Consider the following 17,997-nt stretch of genomic DNA (forward strand, 5'->3'; position numbering starts at 1 on the left):
TATTAGGCTTGCTTGCTGTCTCTCCTCTCTCTCTCCCTGCCTCCTCCCTGCTCCCCATGTCACTCGCTCACAGTATGGTCCCTCCCCTCTGCTCCCCATGTCACTCGCTCACAGTATGGTCCTTCCCTCCTCCCTGCTCCACATGTCACTCGCTCACAGTATGGTCCCTCCCTCCTCCCTGCTCCCCATGTCACTCGCTCACAGTATGGTCCCTCGCTCCCCTCTGCTCCCCATGTCACTCGCTCACAGTATGGTCCTTCCCTCCTCCCTGCTCCCCATGTCACTCACTCACAGTATGGTCCCTCGCTCCCCTCTGCTCCCCATGTCACTCGCTCACAGTATGGTCCCTCCATCCTCCCTCCTCCCCATGTCACTTGCTCACAGTATGGTCCCTCCCTCCTCCCCATGTCACTTGCTCACAGTATGGTCCCTCCCTCCTCCCCATGTCACTTGCTCACAGTATGGTCCCTCCCTCCTCCCTATGTCACTTGCTCACAGAATGGTCCCTCCCTCCTCCCTCCTCCCCATGTCACTTGCTCACAGTATGGTCCCTCCCTCCTCCCTCCTCCCCATGTCACTTGCTCACAGTATGGTCCCTCCCTCCTCCCCATGTCACTTGCTCACAGTATGGTCCCTCCCTCCTCCCTCATCCCCATGTCACTTGCTCACAGTATGGTCCCTCCCTCCTCCCCATGTCACTTGCTCACAGTATGGTCCCTCCCTCCTCCCCATGTCACTTGCTCACAGTATGGTCCCTCCCTCCTCCCCATGTCACTTGCTCACAGTATGGTCCCTCCCTCCTCCCTATGTCACTTGCTCACAGTATGGTCCCTCCCTCCTCCCCATGTCACTTGCTCACAGTATGGTCCCTCCCTCCTCCCCATGTCACTTGCTCAAAGTATGGTCCCTCCCTCCTCACCATGTCACTTGCTCACAGTATGGTCCCTCCCTCCTCCCTCCTCCCCATGTCACTTGCTCACAGTATGGTCCCTCCCTCCTCCCCATGTCACTTGCTCACAGTATGGTCCCTCCCTCCTCCCCATGTCACTTGCTCACAGTATGGTCCCTCCCTCCTCCCTCCTCCCCATGTCACTTGCTCACAGTATGGTCCCTCCCTCCTCCCCATGTCACTTGCTCACAGTATGGTCCCTCCCTCCTCCCCATGTCACTTGCTCACAGTATGGTTCCTCCCTCCTCCCCATGTCACTTGCTCACAGTATGGTCCCTCCCTCCTCCCCATGTCACTTGCTCACAGTATGGTCCCTCCCTCCTCCCCATGTCACTTGCTCACAGTATGGTCCCTCCCTCCTCCCCATGTCACTTGCTCACAGTATGGTCCCTCCCTCCTCCCCATGTCACTTGCTCACAGTATGGTCCCTCCCTCCTCCCCATGTCACTTGCTCACAGTATGGTTCCTCCCCTGCCTGCTTGAGCAGAACCGCTCTCCCTCTTCTCACACTGTATCAGCTCCGGTTAATAAAGTAGCTAAAAAACATATTTTTCACGGCTTTCCTCCCTCAGGTTGGATCGGACTGGGTCTGGATCCAAACAGGTTTATACAGAACGGGTCTAGTTGTCCTCAGGTCCGTTCGGAATGGGTCTCTATATTATTTGTATTTATTTATTTATGCATTTTGGGTCTAGGTGGGAAAGCCCCAGGTCCATTTTAGGACGGGTCCAACTATTTGGGTGTGTGTGTGTGTGTGTGTGTGTGTGTGTGTGTGTGTGTGTGTGTGTGTGTGTGTGTGTGTGTGTGTGTGTGTGTGTGTGTGTGTGTGTGTGTGTGTGTGTGTGTGTGTGTGTGTGTGTGTGTGTCTGTGTCTGTGTCTGTGTCTGTGTCTGTGTCTGTGTCCTGTCCTCACTGTGACCTGATCAGAGTTTATCCTGGTCAGCTCACATGGCCAGGAAAAACTCTTGGCCCTAGGTAGGCTAGGTATGACTATGGGCCACTGGTATGTCTTAAATTTGCTGGGTCACTGCCTCAATGCTATTCTGCATGTGTTTCATCCAAAGTAGTATAATTTCTCCCTAAAGCAATGAAGAATAGTCCACTGAGACAGTGATTTATGAGAGTGGCAGAAGATTAATGACCAGACCAGAGTTTTGGCTCCACCACTGGACCACTGCCTTTTTGACCATAAAAATATTATTGTTCTATGTAATTATGCTGCTAGGATCCACTGATGTACAATATAGCCCGTTTCTCATGTCAGTTTAACTACTTAAAATGGTCAGTAGTTGAGAATGTCTTGGCTTACAAATTATATTGAGGAGAGAACAGAATTATTGAGCTAATAAAGGAGTTATATTGTGATCACCTTTTACATTTTTGAGGAAAGGAAAATATTGGTATGATAAAAAATGACTCATGACTTTTAAATGGATCTATTTCTAAATCATAACATGTTTACATTATTGCTTTATTTCTCTTAGAATAAAGTGTACCTATGTCACTGCAACTAAAAACAGCCTAGTCCTCCTATACTGTACCGCTTTTACTCATCTCCCCTCTTTATCTGTGCTCCCCAGGGGTCTCCTACTCCTACCTGCAGGGGCAGCCGCTGGCTGAGGAGGACGTGGCAGTGGATGTGAAGTTGTACAGTCACCGGTGGAGGAGGTGGCTGTCCCCAGAACAACCACATAACATGGACAATAACAGGGCCAGCCAGGACCAGGATCAGCAGGACCAAGACCAGAGTCAAGACCAGCCTGAGGGGAACTTCCCAGGCCTGCTCTCAGCAGAGGACAGCCAGGACACTGACAACAGCTCCCAGATAGAGGTACAGTTACACCAACAGTGTTTCCCCTACCATTACTCAGCAGGATACAAAGGAGGGATCCACGTCTTACCTCTGTTGCCCACTGTAAAAAAAAGAGGGGAAAAAAAGTGGTTTGATATTTGCAGTGGTGAAAAAAGTACTCAATTGTCATACTTGAGTAAAAGTACAGATACCTTAATAGAAAATAACTCAAGTAAAAGTGAAAGACACCCAGTGAAATATTACTTGAGTAAAAGTTTCAAAGTACTTGGTTTAAAACATACTTGGGTATCAAAAGTAAATGGAATTGCTAAAATTAGGTATCTAATGTAAAAGGATAAACCATTTCAAATTCCTTATATTAAGCAAACCAGGCAGATTTTTTTTTTATACACTCAGACATAATTTACAAATGAAGCATTTGTGTTTAGTGAGCCCGTCAGATCAGAGGCAGTAGGGAAACCAGGGATGTTCTCTTAAAGTGTGTGAATTGGACCATTTTCTAGTCCTGCTAAGCATTCAAAATGTAACGAATACTTTTGGGTGTCAGGGAAAATGTATAAAAAATTAAAGTACATTATTTTCTTTAGGAGTGTAGTGAAGAAAGAGTACAGATACCCCCAAAAAACTACTTAAGTAGTACTTTAAAGTATTTTAAATTAAGTACTTTACACCACTGGATATTTGTAGCACCAAACCTGTTTACCATGAACTAGTGCGTGTTGGTAATTTTTTTCTGGGTAAGACCTATTATTGGATTCCTGGATTCCTGTCATTGTTGTTGAGCTCCTCATACTTTCCTTTATTTGCTGAAGAGCGGAGGCTTACCAGAACTCTGTTACTTCAGGGGGCTTGGTGTTCCGCCAAGGAGAAACTATTTAGGGGAAACACTTGGACCCACAGAGTGAACACCCCAGATAACCCTCTGAGACAGGGAGGGAGAATGTCTGGATTTACCTGTGAGGTCTCTATTAGAATATGAACAGAGCCTAAACTGCATTAGTTCCTCGATCCTCTTTAATCTACAACTACAGTAGTCCAACAAATATTCCTGGGCAACTCTCTGAGGAGAAAAAGCAGACAACACGAGAACAGAGTGATTAGATGATAATGAAAAACAGGACGAGGGGACCTTTTGGCGGGATGAATACTTAATATCAAATTAAAGCTCAGCACACCCCTAGGTAGTCATTTATCATAACCTGCTGTGTGTGGACTGAGGGTGAGTCACCTTAAAGTACCCCAGAAAGAGACCAGAATAACAGGTTATTAAAACCTCTCTGGGATATGTGGGACGGTAGCGTCTCACTTGGCCAAAAGCCAAAGAAAATGCAGAGCGCCAAATTCAACTAAATTCCTATAAAAATCAAACTTTCATGAAATCACACATGTAAGATACTAAATTAAAGTTACACGTGTTGTGAATCCAGCCAACATGTCAGATTTCAAAAGGCTTTTAAGGGGAAGCAAACGATGCTATTATCTGAGGATAGCACCTCCATAAACAAAAGAGAGGAAACATTTCAACCCTGCAGGCGCAACACAAAATGCAGAAATAAAAATATAAATCATGACTTTCCTTTGACGAGCTTCTTCTGTTGGCATTCCAATATGTTCCAGAACATCACAAATGGTCCTTTTGTTCGATTAATTCCGTCCATATATATTTAAAATGTCCATTTATTTGGAGCGTTTGATCCAGAAAAACACCGGTTCCAACTTGCGCAACATGACTACAAAATATCTCAAAAGTTACCTGTAAACTTTGCCAAAACATTTCAAACTACATTTGTAATACAAAAAAGTAAATAATCGATAAAATTGAAGCCGGGATGATCTGTGTTCAATACAGGAAGAAAACAAACTGAAGCATGCTTTCTGCTCTATCAAACAGTACACATGAAGTGACCCTCGTTCAAGATGGCCGTACTTCTTCATTACACAAAGTAATAACCTCAACCAATTTCTAAAGACTGGTGACATCCAGTGGAAGCGGTAGGAACTGGAAGTCCCTTAGAAATCTGTATTCCCAATGAAAACCCACTGAAAAGAGGGTGACCTCAAAAAAACAATCTGAATGGTTTGTCCTCGGGGTTTCGCCTGCTACATAACTTCTGTTACACTCACAGACATGATTCAAACAGTTTTAGAAACCTCAGAGTGTTTTCTATCCAAATCTACTAACAATATGCATATCTTATGTTCTGGGAATGAGTAGCAGGCAGTTGAATTTGGGCATGCTACATAATTATGTTTTTTCATATCTTTTTAAGTACATAATGCAGAAATGTGCTGTTTTCTCAGAGACACTGGTATGATGCTAGACATAATGATTATGAGGTTGAAAAGTGGTTGTATTCCCCCTTAACTTTGACCTCCTTCTCGACAGTCACAAGGCAATAGACCAGCCAGAGATTAATTTCTGGCTCTTGGTCTGTGTGTCACTGTGTCCCTTTGTAAATGAAAGGCAAGGACCCAGGTCCCTTGTTATTGTGCCTACTAGCCGAGCTCACAGTTGCAGCCTAGCGCTCAGGCATTTAGTCATAACGATGGAGGCGGTGAGTCTGGTCCAGACTGATCATTAAGTCTCTTTGTGACTTCAATCATCTCAGGTCTGCAGCCCGAGTGGCGCTCTGTGTGATAACAGAAGACATTTTGATCTTCACCCAAACACACACACACACACTCACGCACACATACAAACACATGTGTGCTAACACACACATGCACAAACATACACACCATGTGCGCCCACACACACACCACCAGGCGCGTAACTTGCGGAGGGGACAGGGGGTCATTACCCCCTCAATATTAGAAACAGGTCAAGTTTACTCTGAAGAGCCAGGCAACTACTGTCTTTATGTGCCTTTTCACCACAGTGCTACTCAGTTCCTCATAATGATTGGATACCACTGCCGCTAAATACGCTTTTGTTTGTGCCTGGTCCCCACTCCCCAGAGGCAACCGGCCCATGGGCTGTAAGATGAACGGAGCAATGCGCAATTTCTTCTTTTCGCATGCACTATGCGCTCTCTCTTCCTCTTTGTGGTGTTTGCTGAGGAGAGGTAGCTATATTCACAGCACCCCAATGTGTAAATGTTTGGAATATTTTAAACGAGTGAAATGTCATGAACATTTCATAATTGTATTGCTATGTTGTTATGTAACTAGCGTACTACTGGTGATGAGATATTGTGTAAAAATAGTTTTATACCAAGTGATGCAATGCTAGTTTGGCTAGGCTAACGTTAGCCTACCTAGCACCAATGCTAGCACCGTATCTAGATATTTCCCTTTTCAACTACAGTTTCAGATGAGCAGCACTCATTGAGTCAGTGTTCACCCTAGTGAAAAAGTAGCTAGTGCCCTTAATGGAGGTGCACAACAACACCAAAGAGTAGAAAAGTGCAGGACAAAATATTTTTGGGCCGTTACAGAGGACTGTAAGTAAAGGAATGAATGGCTACATAGCTAGCTAACTACACTGTAAATTTCATAATAGACTGGTACTATGTAATCAGACAGCTAGCTATAACTGTACATATTGCCAGGTAAGAAAATAATGTAGCTAATAAAAGCACCATTGAATTCATAAGCTAACCCCATCATTGTTAAGGTCAGCCATTTTTGTCATATGATAATGGCAGGGTTGAAAGACAGATAATGGAGAGAGTGAGAGAGCACACCACCCATGTTGAGGCAGGGAGAGGACGAACAGGTCATCAAGTGAGAATTTAAGTTAAAAAGCACTATCAGTTCAACTGATCATCTTTGCAGACTGTAGCTAGCCCAAGTACTATAACAAAACAGTTGTTGCCTACATTCTGATTTAATTTGGGTGTCATGGCAAGGGTTAGAGACAGTCAGTGGAAAGAGCGAGAGAGAGAGAACACTGCCCATGTTGAGGAAGATAGAGGACGAACAGGTCATCAGGTGAGAATTTGGAATGTAGTAGTGAGGAAACAATGGTGAAGTCGGAAGTTTACATACACCTTAGCCAAATACATTTCAACCTAGTTTTTCACAATTCCTGACATTTAATCCTAGTAAAAAATTCCCTGTTTTAGGTCAGTTAGGATCACCACTGTATTTTAAGAATGTGAAATGTCAGAATAATAATAGGGAGAATGATTTATTTCAGCTTTTATTTCTTTCATCACATTCAAATTGGGTCAGAAGTTTACACACACTCAATTAGTATTTGGTAGCATTGCCTTTAAATTGTTTAACTTGGGTCAAACATTTTGGGTAGTCTTCCACAAGCTTCCCACAATTTTGTCCCATTCCTCCTGACAGAGCTGGTGTAACTGAGTCAGGTTTGTAGGCCTCCTTGCTCATACACGCTTTTTCAGTTCTGCCCACAAATTTTCTATAGGATTGAGGTCAGGGCTTTGTGGTGGTCACTCCAATACCTTGACTTTGCTGTCCAGAAGCCATTTTGCCACAACTTTGCAAGTTTGCTTAGGGTCAATGTCCATTTGAAAGACCCATTTGCGACCAAGATTTAACTTCCTGACTGATGTCTTGAGATGTTTCATCAATATATGCACGTAATTTTCCTATCTCATGATGCCACCTATTTTGTGAAGTGCACCAGTCCCTCCTGCAGCAAAGCACCCCCACAACATGATGCTGCCACCCCCATGCTTCATGGTTGGGATGGTGTTCTTCTGCTTGCAAGCCTCCCCCTTTTTCCTCCAAACATAACGATGGTCATTATGGCCAAACAGTTCTATTTTTCTTTCATCAGACCAGAGGACGTTTCTCCAACAAGTACAATCTTTATCCCCATGTGCAGCTGCAAACCGTAGTCTGGCTTTTTTATGACGGTTTTGGAGCAGTGGCTTCTTCCTTGCTGAGCGTCCTTTCAGGCTATATCGATACTACTCGTTTTACTGTGGATATAGATACTTTTACACCTGTTTCCTCCAGCATCTTCACAAAATGATTTGCTGTTGTTCTGAGATTGATTTGCACTTTTTGTACCAAAGTACGTTCATCTCTAGGAGACAGAACGCGTCTCCTTCCTGAGCGACATGACGGCTGTGTGGTTCCATGGTGTTTTTACTTGCGTGCTATTGTTTGTAAAGATGAACGTGGTACCTTCAGGCTTTTGAAAATTGCTCACAAGGATGAAACAGACTTGTAGAGGGCTACAATATTTTTTCTGAGGTCTTGGCTGATTTATTTTATTATTATTATTATTATTTTTATTTTTTACCCGTTTTCTCCCCAATTTCGTGGTATCCAAACTTTTGACCCACTGGAATTGTGATACAGTGAATTGTAAGTGAAATAATCTGTCTGTAAACAATTGTTGGAAAAATAACTTGTGTCATGTACAAAGTAGATGTTGTAACTGACTATAGTTTGATGGAACCTCTTTGGGCTGCAATCCCATTAACGGGATGATATGACAACAGCCAGTGAAAGTGCAGGGCGCCAAATTAAAAACAACAGAAATATCATAATTAATATTCCTCAACATACATGTGTATTTTATACCGTTTTAAAGATAATCTTGTTGTTAATCCCACCACAGTGTCTGATTTCAAATATGCTTTTCAGCGAAAGCACCACAAACGATTATGTTAGGTCACCACCAAGCCACAGAAAAAACACAGACATTTTTCCAGCCAAAGATAGGAGTCACAAAAAGCACAAATAGAGATAAAATTCATCACTAACCTTTGATGATCTTCATCAGATGACACTCATCGGACTTCATGTTACACAATACATGTATGTTTTGTTTGATAAAGTTCATATTTATATTTAAAAAATCTGAGTTTACATTGGCGCGTTACATTCACTAGTTCCAATAACATCCAGTGATTTTGCATAGACACATCGATTCAACAGAAATACTTATCATAAATGTAGATGATAATACAGGTTATACACATGGAATTATAGATATACCTCTCTGTAATGCAACAGCTGTGTCAGATTTCCCAAAAACTTTACGGAAAAAGCAAACCATGCAATAATCTGAGACGGCGCTCAGAACAATAGTCAAATTAGCCGCCATGTTGGAGTCAACAGAAACCAGAAATTACATGATAAATATTCCCTTACCTTTGATTATTTTAATCAGAAAGCACTCCCAGGAATCCCAGGTCCACAATAAATGCTTGATTTGTTCGATAATGTCCGTTATTTATGTCCGAATTAGCTACTTTTGTTAGCGTGTTTGGTACACCTATCCAAACACGGGTGCTGGTCGACCATATCTTCGAACAAAAACTTCAAAAAGTTATATTACAGGTCGAAGAAACATTACAAACTAAGTACAGAATCAATCATTAGGATGTTGTTATCATAAATCTTCAATAAAGTTTCCAACCGGAGAATTCCTTTGTGTCTTGAGGAATGGAACGCAGTGTCGTGTCTTTGGCTATGCCGGATTAAGTGATATGACATGCTATTCTATAAAATAATTTATCCGTCATTAATATTACCTGATTGGGCTAATCATGTAAATGTAATTAACTAGTGAGTCAGGCACCACAAAATAATATTTATAGAGGTGTTATCTTCCAAATAAACTCTTAAAGACCTAGTAATATTTTACATCAATAGCAGTCAACATTAGTCATCATCTTAATTCAGTCTCATCTGAAAGTTGTAAATTCTTGGTTATCTGCACGAACCCTGGCTAACAAGTTGAACCAGCAATACAAAATTGGGTTTAATTATTTATTTACTAAATACCTAACTAATCACACAGAATTACACATACACATAATTAAATCATAACTTGATTACAAATGACGTCATAAAGGAAAACGTCCCTAGCGGGCGGAACAGATATGACAGCTTGTTACACAAAAGAAAAGGGGCTGGGTGAAAGTGAAAGAGCGGGAAGACTGAGAAACAAAGGGTGAACCTGTGCTACCGTAAATACAGTATCTTATGCATTCTAAATTACCGCCCATTTGGAAAAGGAAAATGCAATAAATATTTACTCTGAGCTGCGCTTCGGTAGGTTGGTGGTAGATGGAAGGCCGTGTTGCCCAACTGAGTCCTTTGTCCCTTTAAGAATGTCTCTGCTGGTAAATTGAATACGTTGTCGTAACGTCGTTGTGTGGTAGTACGGGATACTCTGTCTGTTCCTTCCTAACCTTCGTTTGCAGCGGCTGTTGCCAACTCACTTCTGTAGTGAATAAGAGTTCAAAGTTCATACCATTCGCAACCAAAGCTCACGCTGATGTTGGCTTCGTTCTGTAGTTATTATCTGAACCATTCTGACATCGGATCGTCGTCCTCGGAACTGATAGTTACATTGTCGTCAAGGGCTTATATAGGAAGGGAGAGGAGAGTGTGTTTGAAAACTTTTATAGCCCATGTCCCTTCACAGGGGCGGGCCACTGATTTGAGCAGAGCCCTATCTTATGAAAACCCACATCTCACATTTTAGAAGCTAAAATCACATTTCATCCCATCACGAATGATTTCATATTCAAACATTTAAATTGAACAACAATTCCATGTGAATCCGATAACTCTGATGTGTAGACTTTCCACTATAGAGTTTATGTAATCTGATCATTGATGAGAACATCTCAGATGACAACCGAACTGACATCATATTCATTAAGTACCAACGCATATTTTCCATTGGTCGGATTACCAGAATATAGTTAAATTCCCCCCAACTTCTGATGTTCCCAGAATCTCTATGTTAACCAAGGGTTTTGAAAATGTAAGATCAGTAGGGTAGAGAGAGGAAAAGGGGGGAAAGAGGTATTTATGACTGTCATAAACCTACCCTCCAGGCCAACGTCATGACAGCAGGAAGATATCATGTGGTATGCGCGTGACCGGGAAATGGCTGACTGCCAGTAGTCTGACTCATTCCCCTCTTATTCAGTCCCACAACACAGTAGAAGCCTCATTCAAATTTCTATAGATGGTTGACATCTAGTGGAATCTTCATTCATAGCCCAATGGGATTTCAATAGGGAATGGGTTGAAAATATACCAACCTCAGATTTCTCACTTCCTGTTTGGATTTCTTCCGCCATATGAGTTCTGTTATACTCACATACATCATTCAAACAGTTTTAGAATCTTCAGAGTGTTTTCTATCCAATACTAATAATCATGTGCATAAATTAGAAACTGAGACTGAGGAGCAGGCTGTTTACTATGGGCACCTTTCATCCAAGCTACTCAATAGTGCCCCTGCAGCCATAAGACGTTAATTAACAAGAGATTTGTGGAGTGGTTGAAAAACAAGTTTTAATGACTTTGACCTAAGTGTTTGTAAGCTTCCAACTTCAACTGAAAGTGTGGTCCTAAAACATGCCTTGTAAATGTATTATTGTTTAAGTTTAAATAGAATGACCCTTCGATTTTGGCAATAGAAAGTAAGACCATGTTTATAGTTATCATTTGCGTAACATAGTTTATTTGACCCCCCCTCCTCCTTAAAAAATGTGTCAGCCAGACAGTCACTCACAAAGTATACCACCAATCGCTGTCCATGGTGCTGAAATTGCAACATGTGTATGCGGCTGCATCTCTTGAATCGATTAAAGGATTTCTATGGACCCAGGGCATAGCTTTTCTTCAGCTTATGGATAAATGTTTACTGGTAGGCCTATTTGGTCATAATTTTCTCCGGTTAAGCCTAACATTTCACAAAGCTATACACGGTGTCTCATTGCTGGCATTTTTAGACTACTGGCTGGTAGCAATAATGTAATTCGTTTTTCAGTAATTACAGTTGGAAATTCAAATATTGCAGAATGTCAAATACATTTTCGATACAACAGAATACTAGCCAGCTACCAATAGATGTTTTAGAATATACAGCTGTCCTCGTTGCCCTGTATTCATTCCCTGTATTCACTCATCACAATATTGGTTTTGAACGTTATTTTTGGACTGATGCATTCTACTCAATAAATCATCAATGAGTGCTGATGAAGATTTAATCAAAAGTGCATTACAGTGGCTTGGAAATACAATGACATTCAAAATTAAGCAAGTAATTATTAGGAAAACCTTTTGTCATCATTTTGATGTCACCAGATTGACTTTTAGATGCAGTATAAAGTTAGCTAGCTAGCTAAGATTGAGTGGAGGCCAATGGATTTTAGCTAGCTAATGTTAGCAATGCTAGCTATCGTAGACAAACTAATGACAACATTGCCTTCTGTCTAAAGTCAATTTGACCACATGATAATGCTGGCAAAGTTATTTGCTACTAAATATTTGCCTACTTTAGCAATGTCATCATATTTCCAGGCACTATAGTGTAATTTAGATGAAACAGTAGTTAGCCTAGTTCCAGAATGACTGGGCTTATCACCCCATTAGGGCACCACTACGGCACTGTTGGTAGCGGGCTGCTTGAGACCATTCATAACAATGACATGACCGAGTGACGGAGGTGCAGTACCCCCCTCCCAAGGTGCGGACTCCGAACGCACAACCTAAACCTATAGGGGAGGGTCTGGGTGGGAATCTGTCCGGGGTGGCGGCTCTGGCGCTGGACGTGGACCCCACTCCACAATTATCTTAGTCCCCCTCCTTAGCGTCCCTTGAGTGGCGACCCTCGCCGCTAACCTTGGCCTATGAACCCTAACAACGAGCCCCACTGGACTGAGGGGCAGCTCCGGACTGAGGGGCAGCTCGGGACTGAGGTAGCTCAGGACTGAGAGGAAGCTCAGGACTGAGAGGAAGCTCAGGCAGGTTGATGAATCTAGCAGATCCTGGCTGGCTGGTGGTTATGGCAGATCCTGGCTGACTGGTGGTTCCGGCAGATCCTGGCTGACTGGTGGTTCCGGCAGATCCTGGCTGACTGGCGGTTCCGGCAGATCCTGGCTGACTGGCGGTTCCGGCAGATCCTGGCTGACTGGCAGATCCTGGCTGACTGGCGGTTCTGGCAGATCCTGGCTGACTGGCGGCACTGGCGGCTCCTGGCTGACTGGCGGCTCCTTGCAGACTGGCGGCACTGGTGGCGCTGGGCAGACTGGTGGCACTGGCGGCGCTGGGCAGACTGGCGGCACTGGCGGCGCTGGGCAGACTGGCGGCACTCGCGGAGCTGGGCAGACTGGCGGCACTGGCGGCGCTGGGCAGACGGGTGGCTCAGGCGGCACTGGAGAGGAAGGCTCTGGCAGTGCTGGACAGAGACGCTTTGGCACCTCTGGACTGAGGGGCTCTGGCGCCTCTGGACTGAGGGGCTCTGGCGCCTCTGGACTGAGGGGCTCTGGCGCCTCTGGACTGAGGGGCTCTGGCGCCTCTGGACTGAGGGGCTCTGGCGCCTCTGGACTGAGGGGCTCTGGCGCCTCTGGACTGAGGGGCGGAATCTCTGGTAGCGCCGGACAGGCGGGAGCACCTGTGTTGATGGGACGGAGAGACAGCCTGGTGCGGGGTGCCGGCACTGGTGGTACCGGGTTGGGGACACACACCTCAGGGCGAATGCCTTGCATACTACGCCAAATCAACTGCTCTCTCTCTTCACACTCCCCCAATTCTATTAACACCTCCTCGAATGTCTCCTCATCTCCCATCCGTTCACTCTCCTCCATTCTGTCCAATAACTCCTCGACCCTCTCAGACTCCGATAGCTCCGATAACATCCATGGCTCCTTACGGTAAACAGGGGGAGTTGGCTCAGGTCTGGCTCCTGACTCTGCCACACTCTCCCTGTGCCACCCCCAAAGACATTTTTGGGGGTGCCTTTCGGGCTTCCAGCCGCTCTGCTGTGCTAGCTCCTCATAATGCCGCCTCTCTGCTTTCGCTGCCTCCAGCTCGGCTTTGGGGCGGCAATATTCCCCTGGCTCTGCCCAGGGCCCTTTCCCGTCAAGGATCTCCTCACAAGTCCATTCTTCCAAATAGTGCAGCCTCTCCCACTGCTGCTGCTGCTGCTGTTGCTCCTGCTTCTCCTGCTGCTGCTTTTGCTGCTGCTGCTGTTGCTCCTGCTGCACCTGTCGCTTCTCCTGCTGCTGCTGTTGCTGCTGCCTCTGTTTACCACACCGCTTGGTCCTTGGTTGGTGGGTGATTCTCTAACGGTTTTCTTGACTTGTAGGAGAGGCGGACCAAAATGCAGTGTGGTTTCTATTCATGGTTCTTTAATAAAGCACTTCACATGAACAAACTAACAAAACAATAAACGTGAAAACCCAAAACAGCCGTATCTGGTGCAAACACAGAGACAGGAACAATCACCCACAAAACCCAACACCAAACAGGCTACCTAAATATGGTTCCCAATCAGAGACAATGACTAACACCTGCCTCTGATTGAGAACAATATCAGGCCAGACATAGAAATAGACAAACAAGACATCCAACATAGAATAACAAACATAGACTGCCAACCCCAACTCACGCCCTGACCATACTAAATAATGACAAAACAAAGGAAATAAAGGTCAGAACGTGACACCTTATACTTTCAATCAGTTAAATGTTTTATTTTTCAAGACCTGGGGCACTTTTTCAGTCACATTCCTGAAGTGACATGCCTGAAGAAAAAAACACTAGTACATATGGGGTAAAAAAAATGAATGAATTACTTTTTGGAGGCTTAAAATGATTTATTACATAAAAAATAATAGACATCGATGACAGGCGCATGGGCCCCCAAAGCTCCTGGGGGCCTCCCCACCTTACGCGGTCTTCGGGGGTGTCTGGTACACCAGTGGTTGTCCTGTTAATCATAAGATGCTAAATACATCATGGGGGGTGATTTCTGTATTTTGAAAGTTACAAAATACAGCAATCTTGAAAACCTGATTGCTGACAAGCAAAACATTTTGGGACTAAAGGTCATCTCAGTTAAACCACAATTTCTTTCAGGTGTGGTACAAAGTGTGGGGATGAACTAACATTAAACCCATTGGGTGCAATGCAATCAGGATTTGATATTGATTGTGTGACCAATTCCTCGTTCATTGTGACGAATAGCAAACCGCTGAACCAGTCAGTACATGTTGTCCTTAATCATGGCTTGGGAGTTGGGAAAGCTTGGCAGCCATGTGTTTGTTGTGGTGTTGTGTTGAGGGGTGATATTGCTGGAGCATTGTGAATGTGGTGCGGGATGTTTGTCCCAATGATGCCATGTTAAATTCCACATGGCTTTATCAAAGACTAGGGCACCTCCATCAGTACTAAGCAGCAGCATGTCAACAGACAGACACAAGTCTCAGTATTACTCTGTGCTTAATTTGTGAATTGGGAGGTGCCGGAACAAAAAGTGAGTGTGAGAGGGGGGGGGGGAAATCTGGGGAGCTCTGATAATAAAGCATTGCATGCATATCATCACATTTGTGTCGTGGCATAGAGCAGAAGAGTCACTTACAGAAGTTGCCCAAATGGGGCCTTTTTATAAACCCATTTCATAGAATTCTATGTCATTTTCCATGACTTAAGACATTGGCATAATCTTTTTTGATGCCTCGTTCAAAACAACTGGGAACTCTGGGGGAAAAAATGAGCTCCGACTGTTTTGAATCCAACTCGGAATCCCAAGTGGGGAACTCTTGCCTCTTTCGAGAGCTCCGACTTTTGAACCTGAAGATCACTGACGTCATGATTCGACCTTGTTCTTTCCCCCAGAGTTCCCAGTTGTCTTGAAAGCACCATAATACCGCACAAATCATTGAAATGACAGGCTACTTTGACACCAGACAAACTGAGAATCTGAGATCAAATGAAAACGACCTTGTCTTGAATCCCATCAATAGTCTAGGGCCCTAGGTGTGGGGAGACACATATATACTACAATATGAGGAGTAAATTATAGTCCTCAAATTGACAACGATGCATAGCTCACTAGCTGGTGATGGCCTATGTGCCTGTGCCAAAAGCCTGTCTCACTATTGTTTTATTTTGTTCATCAATATTTGGAAGTTGATCAAATATTTCGTTAACCGACAGCTGGCAGATTAGAGTCTTTTCAGCAGGAGCCATTTGCTTTCCACCCTGTGTTTTCCCGCGATTGTAGGCTGTTTAAAATATTGTGGAAGGCCAGTTTTTGTCTGCGTGCTGTTTGCTCACTGACATATTTTCCGCGTTCCCGACTGTAGGCTATGGGGCAGCAGCGTAGCCTAGTGGTTAGAGCATTGGACTAGTAAACGGAAGGTTGCGAGTTCAAACCCCTGAGCTGTCGTTCTGCCCCTGAACAGGCAGTTAACCCACTGTTCCCAGGCCGTCATTGAAATTAAGAATATGTTCTTAACTGACTTGCCTGGTTAAATAAAGGTAAAATAAAAAACAATGCCTAGTTATTGGGCTACACTCCACAGCTAGGCTATTTTAAAAACAAGCTATTTATCCTTTGTGGCAAAAATGTTTGGCGTTCTCATGGTGTATTAGGCTCTCCTGAATGATTTCCTTACTTTCTGAACAGAGAGCAGTTATTCTATAACTTTGGTAAGTGTATTTCAATTCATTAGGCGTGCGGCAGCATCTCCAGAACCCTATGATTCTATAAGGAAATACATGACGACGTGCAATGCTAGAGATATGAGAGTTGCAGGCTCATGTCTATCAGAGGGAGAGTGATAATAAAAAGTGAATCTCATTCTGTAGTAGATAGGGGGGGGGCAGGAGAATTAACGAAGAGGCAACTCGAATGAACTTAGATCACATTCAAATTTTTACAGTGCAAAAAGTTAACATTATTTTTCATTCCAAGAGAGGTATCGGATCTGGCCAAATACGTTCAGCAACCAAACAGTCCAAACGGATCTGGCTCCAATTAAACACTGAATGTAATACAATTTACTGGATGTTGGATTATGTCTTAGTGCTACAAGAGGGTTCTGGAGATGCTGCCGCACGCCTAATGAATTGAAATACACTTACCAAAGTTATAGAATAACTGCCCCTTTACTTTATTTCAACATATAAACTTCTTCCACTACCAAGATTACCCTTTCTAGTTCTATACTGTCAGAGTTTCCCCTAGATTCATTTAGCAACTGCCACTCCAAAAAATACGATTACAAATATAGAATAATAATTATATGGATGGTTAAACGTTTTCAGTGACAGAATCGCACTCTAAACTCTAAATTCCCTCAGGCAGACCAGTGCTGGGCAGAAGGAAGGAGGAAAGGTATCAGCAGCCTCTTATTAGTCTGGGGAGGTGAATATAAAAAGACTAGCCTTTGTCCTGAAGACATTGATGCATATTGGAAGGGGGAGGTGGGGCAAAGGGATGACGGTGGTGCAGGCAGCTTGACAAGGGAAATGACGGGGCATCGGTGCTAATAGCCACCGCCGACACACACAACGCAATAGCAATTTAGAGGCGCCCCTCTTGGCCTCGGAGACACAATTCTACACATTTTGCCATAGGGCAGAGAGAATGTTACCATTTTAAAAGGAATTCCCTGCAAATCTATATACAGTGGGGAGAACAAGTATTTGATACACTGCCGATTTTGCAGGTTTTCCTACTTACAAAGCATGTAGAGGTCTGTAATTGTTTTAATCATAGGTACACTTCAACTGTGAGAGACGGAATCTAAAACAAAAATCCAGAAAATCACATGGTATGATTTTTAAGTAATTAACTTTATTGCATGACATAAGTATTTGATCACCTACCAACCAGTAAGAATTCCGGCTCTCACAGACCTGTTTTTCTTTAAGAAGCACTCCTTTTCTCCACTCATTACCTGTATTAACTGCACCTGTTTGAACTCTGTATAAAAGACATCTGTCCACACACTCAATCAAACAGACTCCAACCTCTCCACAATGGCCAAGACCAGAGAGCTGTGTAAGGACATCAGGGATATTATTGTAGACCTGCACAAGGCTAGGATGGGCTACAGGATAATAGGCAAGCAGCTTGGTGAGAAGGCAACAACTGTTGGCGCAATTATTAGAATATGGAAGAAGTTCAAGATGACGGTCAATCACCCCCTCGGTCTGGGGCTCCATGCAAGATCTCACCTCATGGGGCATCAATGATCATAAGGGAGGTGAGGGATCAGCCCAGAACTACACGGCAGGACCTGATCAATGACCTGAAGAGAGCTGGGACCACAGTCTCAAAGAAAACCATTAGTAACACACTACGCCGTCATGGATTAAAATCCTGCAGCGCACGCAAGGTCCCCCTGCTCAAGCAAGCGCATGTCCAGGCCCGTCTGACGTTTGCCAATGACCATCTGGATGATCCAGAGGAGGAATGGGAGAAGGTAGTGTGTTCTGATGAGACAAAAGTAGAGCTTTTTAGTCTAAACTCCACTCGCTGTGTTTGGAG

At 43.9% G+C, this 17,997-nt stretch overlaps 1 protein-coding gene across 1 annotated transcript in view; it reads left to right on the forward strand.

Moving 5' to 3' along the window:
* Window positions 1-17,997, forward strand: part of LOC124039800 (plexin domain-containing protein 2-like) — a 184,894-nt gene that overhangs the window by 69,308 nt on the left and 97,589 nt on the right. Inside the window, exon 2 of the mRNA XM_046356188.1 lies at window positions 2,530-2,780. Within this exon, the coding sequence (XP_046212144.1) occupies window positions 2,530-2,780 (251 nt within the window). The remainder of the gene's footprint in view (window positions 1-2,529; window positions 2,781-17,997) is intronic.

Source organism: Oncorhynchus gorbuscha, linkage group LG07 (assembly GCF_021184085.1).
Source record: "Oncorhynchus gorbuscha isolate QuinsamMale2020 ecotype Even-year linkage group LG07, OgorEven_v1.0, whole genome shotgun sequence".
NCBI classification, from domain to species: Eukaryota; Metazoa; Chordata; class Actinopteri; order Salmoniformes; family Salmonidae; genus Oncorhynchus; species Oncorhynchus gorbuscha.